The sequence below is a fragment of the Oncorhynchus nerka genome, linkage group LG13 (assembly GCF_034236695.1).
Source record: "Oncorhynchus nerka isolate Pitt River linkage group LG13, Oner_Uvic_2.0, whole genome shotgun sequence".
In the NCBI taxonomy this organism is placed as follows: Eukaryota; Metazoa; Chordata; class Actinopteri; order Salmoniformes; family Salmonidae; genus Oncorhynchus; species Oncorhynchus nerka.
In genome coordinates, this window is record NC_088408.1 from 105,592,485 (window position 1) to 105,603,710 (window position 11,226).

The 11,226-nt window shown below is 42.3% G+C and overlaps 1 protein-coding gene across 1 annotated transcript; it reads right to left on the reverse strand.

Annotated features, from left to right (window-relative positions):
* Positions 1-309: 309 nt before the first annotated feature.
* Positions 310-5,446, reverse strand: dmrt2a (doublesex and mab-3 related transcription factor 2a). Its single transcript, XM_065026073.1, has 4 exons — positions 5,217-5,446; positions 4,522-4,975; positions 3,895-3,997; positions 310-1,820 (listed from the first exon to the last, which is right to left on the reverse strand). Exons 2-4 carry the CDS (start codon positions 4,882-4,884, stop codon positions 583-585), a joined length of 1,704 nt encoding a protein of 567 aa, XP_064882145.1. The 5' UTR covers positions 4,885-4,975; positions 5,217-5,446; the 3' UTR covers positions 310-582.
* Positions 5,447-11,226: the final 5,780 nt, after the last annotated feature.

An 11,226-nucleotide genomic window follows, 5' to 3' on the forward strand; every position in this document is an offset into this window, starting at 1 on the left:
CTACACCATAAAGAGATTTACATTTACGCTGGTATAAAATATAACATCCATATAAACACGACCTGATGGAAGTGTTTCTGTACTGAGAGTTATGACAACAGCAAGCACAGTGTCAGACACATACATCTAGTGTGTGTGTGTGTGTGTGTGTGTGTGTGTGTGTGTGTGTGTGTGTGTGTGTGTGTGTGCACGTCTGTGTCTGTCTGTCTGTCTGTGTGCGTGCATGCGTGCGTGCGCTTGTATGTGTATGTGTCTGTGTGTGTGTGCGCGCTTGTGTCTGTGTTGTGTGCGCACGTGTGCGCTTGCTTGTGTGTGTGTGTGTGCGTGCGTGTGTGTGTGTGTGTGTGTGCGTGTGTGTGTGTGTGTGCGTGTTTGCCCATGTGAGAAACGGATTGTCTACAGGGTAGTTCGGCAAATGGTCGGTCCATCTGTAGACCAGTGGGCCAGTCTAAATTCAGGGTTTGTGCAAAATAGTAATTATTTAGTCGATAACGAAGACCTCAAAGCAGAAAAACGGGCCAAGGTATCACAAATTGCCAGGTAGGTTTTTGGTCCCTGTTCATCAGATAGACATGACTGTTATTACTGTGAAACCCTGTTCATAGCAGGTGACGGTCTCTTCAGAATGGCCTCGACAGAGAAGGACAGGGACTCGCTGGACACCACCTTGGTCCCAGCTGACGTAGCCAGAAACTCCTTGCTGTATCTATCAGAATCTTTGAAACTGTAGAAGTCCTTAGAAGGTCCTTCACGGTACTTTCTGGCTGCTTCCTCCAGCAGTTCTTTACAGTAGGGGCCCCGAAGCTCGACCCCGGTCCCAGCTCTCTCCCCAGCCCCAGCTCCTACCTCTACCCCAGCCCTCTCTCTCTCTCCAGTCCCGGCCCTAGCCTTATCACTCAGTGTCTGCTGGATGAGTGAGTGAAAAGAGTTGAGCTTCATGGATAGTGTGTGTTTGGAGCTGTCCTTGCTCAGCTTGTTCACGACATGTTCGTGGCTAGGGGGGTAAGGGTGAGGCTGGGGGTGAGGTTGGAGATGAGGTGTACTAGGGGGGAAGGACTGTCCGAAGCCTCTCTTCGGTGGAGAGAAGGCTGATCGTTTGCAGTGCCCCCCCTGGGTGAGAGGGGCCTGGGACTGTACGGGGCCATCCTGCAGCTGTGGTTCAGAACTCTCGGGGAGGCCCGCCGTAAATCTCGAACCCTTCAGCTTGGTGGCTGAGGTGGGGGTGGCGGTTGCCATGGCGTCGAAGTCGGGTGGCAGGCTCTCTGCGGCAGCGGCGGCCATCATTCTGGGCTCCCAGGCCGCACCTGGCTTCATGTTCTGGACGGCCGTGGCGTTGAGCAGGCACTGCTGGTACAGAAGGGAGGGGCCACGCGGCCACACCATGAACCCCCGCGGAGAGGTCAGCGGAGAGGTCAGAGGGTACTGGCGGTAGGTGGTCGCCACGGAGACATTGGAGGAGATGAGCTCCATGTTGCCGGGGCCGGCAGAGTACTGCAGAGAGAGGTCCACACAGCTGGGCGACAGGAAGTGACAGAGGTCCTTGTTGTTGTGGTGAGGCTCCTCCGGGGCGGAGGCTGAGTAGGCCGTCTTATAGGACTTGTACTCTGCAGCATGACGGACCAGACTGTTGGGGAAGAGCAGAGAGGCTGTAGCAGCCTGGGAGGGTTCTAGCAGCTCTCTCTCCTTGTACTCTCTCTCCAGCATGACACTCTCCAGCTCTTTGTCAGCAAACGCTCTCCTCTTCCTCATCCTGTCGCTGAGGGGGGGTGGGAGGGGGGGGCTGGCCCCCATGTACGGGTCACCCTGCACCGGACGGTACCCTGAGAGGAGACAAGACAGGGGAGGAGGTTAGACAACATAGAGATACTGTATCATACTAATATAATACTATATAATACTAATATAATATGCTATTTAATTCGGGGCTAGACTTGATGTTTTGGTTCAGTTATTAAGTAACTAGTGAAGTATACCTGATGTGTTAATTGCAGTGAATTAAATTATATCAAGGTTACATTCTGGAGTTGGGCATATTGGATCATCAAGGTTTATCAATAGTTTAAACATTTAACAAAGGTCCTTTCATATGTCTGGTGCTCGGTTGACCTAAACTAGTATACTAGGAAATATTCATTTTGCTCTTAGACTAAATTTTTTATATATTTTTTTATCTACAATTTTATTGTGCCCGCTTAAGTTTTATTTGAAACCTAGAAAATAAGGATATCATAACAGGTCTGTGCTTACGGAAGTTAAACTGTCCACAGAGCAATGAGGAGGAGGTTTAATTGAAACGGAAAGGGACAGAAATCCAAGAAACACTACAAGAAAGAAAGAGAAGAGAAAGATGAAGCGACATCATTATAACAGAGATTATTATTATGTATTAATGAAGGAGAGGAGATGATAGAGATGATCATTATGTATTAATGGAGGAGAGGAGATGATAGAGATGATAGAGGTGATCATTATGTATTAATGGAGGAGAGGAGATGATAGAGATGATAGAGATGATCATTATGTATTAATGGAGGAGAGGAGATGATAGAGATGATAGAGATGATCATTATGTATTAATGGAGGAGAGGAGATGATAGAGGTGATCATTATGTATTAATGGAGGGGAGGAGATGATAGAGATAATAGAGATGATCATTATGTATTAATGGAGGAGAGGAGATGATAGAGATGATCATTATGTATTAATGGAGGAGAGGAGATGATAGAGATGATAGAGATGATCATTATGTATTAATGGAGGGGAGGAGATGATAGAGATGATAGAGGTGATCATTATGTATTAATGGAGGAGAGGAGATGATAGAGATGATAGAGATGATCATTATGTATTAATGGAGGAGAGGAGATGATAGAGATGATAGAGATGATCATTATGTATTAATGGAGAGGAGATGATGGAGATGATAGAGATGAGAGTGATCATTATGTATTAATGGAGGGGAGGAGATGATAGAGATAATAGAGATGATCATTATGTATTAATGGAGGAGAGGAGATGATAGAGGTGATCATTATGTATTAATGGAGGAGAGGAGATGATAGAGGTGATCATTATGTATTAATGGAGGAGAGGAGATGATAGAGATGATAGAGATGATCATTATGTATTAATGGAGGAGAGGAGATGATAGAGATGATCATTATGTATTAATGGAGGAGAGGAGATGATAGAGATGATTATTATGTATTAATGGGGGAGAGGAGATGATAGAGATGATCATTATGTATTAATGGAGGAGATGATAGAGATGATAGAGATGATTATTATGTATTAATGGAGGAGAGGAGATGATAGAGATGATCATTATGTATTAATGGAGGAGAGGAGATGATAGAGATGATAGAGATGATCATTATGTATTAATGGAGGAGAGGAGATAATAGAGATAATAGAGATGATCATTATGTATTAATGGAGGAGAGGAGATGATAGAGATGATAGAGGTGATCATTATGTATTAATGGAGGAGAGGAGATGATAGAGATGATCATTATGTATTAATGGAGGAGAGGAGATGATAGAGATGATCATTATGTATTAATGGAGGAGAGGAGATGACTGCCTTACCTAACAATATAATAGAATAAGCAGTATTACCATTACTAGTAAACAAGGCAGACTGTCTTACCTAACAATATAATAGAATAAGCAGTATCACCATTACTAGTAAACAAGGCAGACTGCCTTACCTAACAATATAATAGAATAAGCAGTATCACCATTACTAGTAAACAAGGCAGACTGCCTTACCTAACAATATAATAGAATAAGCAGTATCACCATTACTAGTAAACAAGGCAGACTGCCTTACCTAACAATATAATAGAATAAGCAGTATCACCATTACTAGTAAACAGGGCAGACTGCCTTACCTTCCAGAATGCTCTTAGCCAGCATGGTTGATGGTCTGATGTGTCTCTGGTAAATAGCTCTTCTCTCCGCTGGAATCTGCTTCCCAGAAATTCCCTTTTTATCCTGATAAAATTACAGAACAAATCAATTAAATCGAGTCATTATTTCCGAGGCCATATTATGGTGTTTTCAAATTATTATTTAATACCAGTCGCATGTGTTTTTTAAAGTAATACCATGTACTTATAGTTAGGGATGTGGATTTAGATGATGGTAAGGTTTCCTGTCATCCCATTCTGAGTTTATCATCCCAACAGGTTACTTTGATTGGTGTGAAAATAAACTTTATAAACTAAAACTAAACTTGAACATTAAAAAATAGTATTCGTTACAGTATGTTTTACAATGTGCTACTTCTCTCTCAGTCCGTATGATTTCAATTCCAAACAAACAATTTGTCTGGTTGAAGAAAGACAAAAACATTTTTTTTACAATTAAGAAAATCGAGATTTACAGTACCGCCAACATTGTTACCCCCAAAAATCCTGGTGAAACTAACTAACCCTCTCGATCATTCGAAAACACACACACCTTAAAATAGTAATGTATAGGACTTTAGAAAGGACTTTAGAAAGGTCCACACACACCTCTGTAGCTTGTTGTCTCCGTAGTGCCACCTGAGCCGCCATGACCCGCTGTCTCTCCACCACCAGAAGACAGTTGGCACACTGGCAGTCCCTCCAGCGGCAGAACCGCTTATGCCCCTTCAGACACGACACCACGCCGTGGTTCCTGCAGCGGGCACACTTCGGCGTCCGGCTCAACTTCCTCGGTTCGCAGTTCTCGGGGCTGATGGTCCCCGGCGGCTTGTCATCTCCCTTGGCCCCCGGCTCGTCGTACACTGCGCCGGGAAGAGAGGAGCTGTAGTCCGGCCGGTCCTGGTCGTCGCTCTCGGTCTCCAGACTCTCCACGTCGATCTCAAACTCCGGACCGGAGATATCCTTCATCATATCTGCCGCCTGTCTCCCGGTGCCTCGTACGTAATGTACTCTTTCCAAGTTCTGACTCACGCGACGGTTGCCCCACTGCAGTCAGTACAATCTGAAATAAAAATAATGATCCCATTTTATCTGTCATTATATCCTTGCGGGCAACCTCTAAAAGCCCCATGGACTGGTGTTTCATACTGTGCGCAAGTGTCTTCATAAGATGCTAGTTTAATAAATGGCCAATAAACATATAAATGAGAAATGAACAGAAACATAACAATGACGTGTATTCCCTCCAATCTGTGGTTTTGTCGAAAACGAGTTACATAAATGAGTAAACCCTTTAGACTTACCTCAATGCAGGCTCCTCCAGAACATATTTAAACCGTCTGCAACATCCATCCGCTCCTTATTGCAGTTTCTCACTAGTCAGTGCGCTCTGAACTGATGGACTTGTCTGTATAACAGCATTGACAGACACCGCTGATAATCTGCTGTTTAATTATTGTTCAATACAGAGATGTCCCAACGTGACAAACACAGACGTTGTCCTGAAGCGGTCTGTCACACCGGCGCGCTCCACTGTTCTCTCTGAGGCTCGAGCTAGAGCGCCACCCCTATGAAGTATTTGGGTGCGCGCGGATTTCATCGTGATTGGCTCGTTTTCAACCCACCGAACCTATTGGCTGTTCCGGACGTTTTCTTTCTCAATGCGAACGTTTGAAACGGAGTGCAGTTACAATCTAAACAGAACGAGGAAATGATTCATCAACATATTGGGGAGCAGAGAGATATAGATATAGGCGGCTTGGTATAAGATGGCCTCGTGATGTAATGATGGCCTATACTATAGCCCAGGACTAATTCCATGGTAAGAAGCACTATCAATTCATACACGGGAAGAACTTTGCCTGACAGAAAATACAACTTGTATACATGTCAGTTTCGTTCGCCTTTTGATGAACTAGTATTGCTTTTTTTGGGGAGAAATCCCAATTAGGCCCTATTCAATTCTAAATGAGTCAACAGCATTTAGGCTTTCATACAATAATAGGCCTATAGTATTTTTAGATGTTGGGCTTTTAGTTGGTTATCGTCTGTAATATGCATTTTTTCCCGATGTGTTGTTTATGCTGTTTATTTGTTTGGGCCTCTAATAATGATATTCAAATTTGCAGGCAAAGACAAAAAATAGCTTTTCATTTTGTATTCAAATTTAGATAACAACATAATTGGGAATTTCAAGGTGGCTTTGAAGATCTAGTTAGTATTAAAATATTACTCAAAATAATACTCAATAATATTATAATCAGCTGCAAGATAAAACTAAACTATCCCAAAGGCTGCATTTTGTACATGGATAGAATTGACTTTTTGTCATGCAGTAGGCCGAATTAGGCCTTCATGAAGCATCTTTATTTTAGATTATAAAGTCTTGGTTTCTCATATAATTTTATTACATTCTTATAGGCCTAGAATGTTTTATTAAAGCACCGACAGGCCTACTATAGCTGCTATTGAGGTGCCTATAGACTGGGAAGTTAGCCGGTAGCCTAGTTGGTTGTTACATTACCTAATCACCTCCCAGTCAGTGTGAGCAGCTGGAGTTAGCGAGACAAAGTGACACAGTACAGATTGGGTTGATTAGAAAGTTGACACAACAAAAGCCTCTGTGAAAATACATTGTCAGCATGCGGGACTAGATCATACAAAACACAACTCTCACTGCCTGCCTGCCTGCCTGCCTGCCCCGACCGACAGACTGACAGACCGGGGAGTTAGTTATGATAGACATACTGCGACATGAGAAGAAATCTCCAGAATGTCAGCTATAGATCAACAGACTGGTGTTTCAATAAGTGTGATGTAAATGTGACATCCTAGGAATGCAGAGGTTATCCCCTTGACAACCAATAGGTTAGGGAGCGGTGCAGCGTAAAGTGACACCGGACAATAGGAACAATGTTGACCGGGCCGAAAGAGTTTTCTGTTTGTCTTAACCACGGGAGAGAAGACTCATTCGGAGATCGATTTTACGTGTGTTTCCGACGCTTCTGTTGTAGACCAATACATTAGACTAATTGCGATTTTATTTTGAGGGACCATAGATGTTGAAGCCGTTTCCTTCAATTTGGTGCCGCCATGAATACAAAAAGTAAAGGAAACAAACATGTGCCCCTGATCAAGGCAGTTAACCCACTGTTCCTAGGCCGTCATTGAAAATAAGACATTTTTCTTAACTGACTTGCCTAGTTAAATCAAATAAAAAAATGAAAATGTTGAGTCGCTCCTTTAAAATAAGGGGTTGTTCAAATACATGGCAGCTTTTCAGAACATGTTGAGTCGGTCGTTAAAATAGGGGGTTATTTAAATACATGGCAGCTTTTCAGAACATGTTGAGTTGGTCCACAGTAGGACTACGGCCATATGCAAGACACGTTTATTTTATCAATCTTTTCCACAATGAGGTTCCTTTGAAAAATATTAGATGATAAACAACTTATCCAGGCATATAAGGAATTGCATTATATAAGTCTATTCCCTTTGTGCGTTGTCTAAAATGTTGCAAAATAATTCAACAACAAAAACATGATGGAAAAGTCTGTACCAGCTGGATGATACTAAATTCATTTTTTTCATAAAAATGTAATTGTTCTCTGGACATTAGAAGTTGTCTTTGGTTATAGACTACACTATGATAAAACACAATCACACTTTACTACACTATGATAAAACACAATCACACTTTTATTCTTATATATAGCAAAAGATCTGATTCATTAAAACTGTGAACATTTTCTTCAATAATTTATCTGAAACAGCTGATGGGAAATATTCGTTTGCCATTATTTTGTTTTTAATTTTTATTACATTTGATTTAACCTTTATTTAACTAGGCAAGTCAGTTAATAACTCATTCTTATGTACAATTTACAAATGTACAATTAGTGAAATACAACATGTATTTCATAATTATTTAAATTGAGTGTGTTTTGGGAAATAGGTCAAATTAGGCCTTGGCCAGAGGAAGAATTTGATATGAAGTGACCATGGACGAGCCTACTAATTAGGCCTACTAATTCCAATGTAACCCTTTAGCTGTCAGAGTGTATAAGCATTTCGCTACACCCGCAATAACATCTGCTAAATATGTATATGTGACAAATACAATTTGATTTGATAACTTAACCAGTTTTCAATTGTTGAGCCCGGCAGTTCACAGACCATGCATGCAGGCCTCCTTCCCAACATGTGGTGAAGCGGTCAAAGGGCTGTGCCGGGCCAGCTATGCAGGTGCAGGTCGCCACTCTCTCCTCATCTTTAATTTATTATCGGGGTTATGACCGCCTCTACCGTAGCGCTCAGGGCCGGCTCTAGCCTTTTGGGGCACCCCACCTCGTGGAGAAAAAACAAACATTTTAGTGCCCCCTCTGTTGACTGCGGAGAAAAATGTAAGTTCGAACAATTCTACACTGTAAGACTTTTCTGTCATTTTAACAGTAAAACACGGTAGAATGTACAGTACATGTAATTGTGTTATACATATAGATGCACTGCATTATGGGTAAAATTACGAAACATACTGTTATTAACTACAATTAGAAGCCTTTTTTTTAAATGACTCAAATATGGTTTGTTAACGCTTCATTTTAAGGGGTCCTTTTATCACGAGGTATTTTCATCTGTAACAAGTATTGAAATGAATTGTTGTACTTCATAGTTACACAGTAGTAACTACATGTAATTGTTGGTAATTGCAGTCTGTAATTACAGGAGGGTAACAATGTATGCTTCTTACAAATGTTAAAGCTTCTAATAGCATCCCAACTTCACCCTATTTCAGCCGGCACAATGATACGTGCCAATGGAAAACAGACCACCTCATTGTCACAACTCTGCAATAAAGATCTGGAGTCCGGGTGCCCAATGGCAGAAAAACGGGTTCACAAACGGCATAAAAGCCACACTTTAAATGGTTAAATCGTTTAGGCCTAACTGTGCATTTGACAATGGATCAATGACCAACAATTGCAATTTTTTTTGACTCATTAATAAACAGTTATGGTTAAAATTGAGATAGTAATTTGTGCTTGCAAAATCTTGGTTGAATAATGGTTTATAAATGCCCTTTAAAATGGTCATAAAACAAACTCTAATTCCATCATTAAACCTTGCAAGAGTTTCACTGTTGAGGAACATTCTCACTTTTGGATGGGATGGCAATTATTTATTTATCCCAGGATCAAGATCTGCCCATCTGTGCAACACCCAGAAAATAATGAGGCCATCGAATGTGCAAAGAACGGGGTCGAGAAGGTCAGTGTGCAAAATCCAGACATGAAAGATTGCCACAAAAGAAACAAAGTGTTATAGGTCAAAAACATAAACACAGGAGAAAGAAAATATGTTTTCCATGAAATGTGTTTAGCATTTTTGGATACATGAATTCTGCTGGATGATTTAGCATAAACTGAATTCTGCTAGACGATTTAGCATAAGCAGTTAGCTAGTGTTTGCTACCTAGCTAGCCTAGTGTTGGCTACCTAGCTAGCCTAGTGTTTGCGACCTAGCTAGCCTAGTGTTGCCTAGTGTTGGCTACCTAGCTAGCCTAGTGTTTGCTACCTAGCTAGCCTAGTGTTTGCGACCTAGCTAGCCCAGTGTTGCCTAGTGTTGACTACCTAGCTAGCCTAGTCTTGGCTACCTAGCTAGCCCAGTGTTGCCTAGTGTTGACTACCTAGCTAGCCTAGTGTTGGCTAGCTAGCTACAGTCTCTCCCACAGGTTCCCACAAGGTCTCCGACTCCAGGATGGGAAGATGCTTACAGGAAAGAAACGGATGAAGACAGAGTCAGAAACAGAGTAATATTAAAAAGGGAAGAAAAACACAATCCCATTTTCTAAATTAGCCATCTAAGGTATTCACCATAATATAGGTTACAGATTTGAGTCACCACTTGAATAGTTATTTTATGTTATTGACTAGGCCTATACAGTGCATTCGGAAAGTATTCAGACCCCTTGCCCTTTTCAACATTTTGTTACGTTACAGCCTTATTCTAAAATATATTATTTTAAAAAAACTCAACAACCTACACACAATGCCCTATTATGACAAAGCAAAAATAGATTTTTAGAAAATTATTAAAAATAAGAACTGAAATATTACATTTACATAAGTATTCAGACCCTTTATCAGTACTTTGTTGAAGCACCTTTGGCAGCCTAATGTCTTCTTGGGCATGACACTACAAGCTTGGCACACCTGTATCCGCGGAGATTCTCCAAGTCTTCTCTGCAGATCCTCTCAAGCTCCCTACAAGTCGGATGGGGAGCGTCGCTGCACAACTATTTTTACGTTTCTCCAGAGATGTTCGATCGGGTTCAAGTCCGGGCTCTGGCAGGGCCACTCAAGGACATTCAGAGACTGAATGTTGTCCTGGATGTGAGCTTAGGGTCGTTGTCCTGTTGGAAGGAGAACCTTCACACCAATCTGACATATTGAGCACTCTGGAGCAGGTTTCCATCAAGGATCTCTCTGTACTTTGCTCCGTTCATATGGGGCTGCAGGTAGCCTAATGGATAGAACTTTGAGCTAGTAACCGGAAGGTTGCAGGATCGAATCCCTGAGGTGACAAGGCAAACATCTGTCATTCTGCCCCTGATTAAGGCAGTTAACCCACTGTTCCTTGGACCCCATTGAAAATAAGAATTTGTTCTTAAGTGACTTGCCTAGTTAAATAAATAAAAATATCTCCCTTGATCATGACTAATCTCCCAGTCCTTGCTGCTAAAAAACATCCCCACAGCATGATACTACCACCACCATGCTTCACCGTAGGGATGGTGCCAGGTTTCATCCAGACATGATACTACCACCACCATGCTTCACCGTAGGGATGGTGCCAGGTTTCATCCAGACATGATACTACCACCACCATGCTTCACTGTAGGGATGGTGCCAGGTTTCCTCCAGACATGATACTACCACCACCATGCTTCACCGTAGGGATGGTGCCAGGTTTCCTCCAGACATGATACTACCACCACCATGCTTCACCGTAGGGATGGTGCCAGGTTTCCCTCCAGACGTGACACTTGGCATTCAGGCCAAAGAGTTTCATCAGACCAGAGAATCTTGTTTCTCATGGTCTGAGAGTCCTTTAGGCACCTTTTGGCAAACTTGATGCGTTGTCCTTCTGGAAGGTTCTCCCATCTCCACAAATGCACTCTGAAGCTCTGTCAGAGTGACCTTGGGGTTCTTGGTCACCTCCCTGACCAAGCCCCTTCTCCCCCGATTGTTCAGTTTGGCCGGGCGGCCAGCTCTAGGAAGAGTCTTGGTGGTTCCCAACTTCTCCCCTGACAGA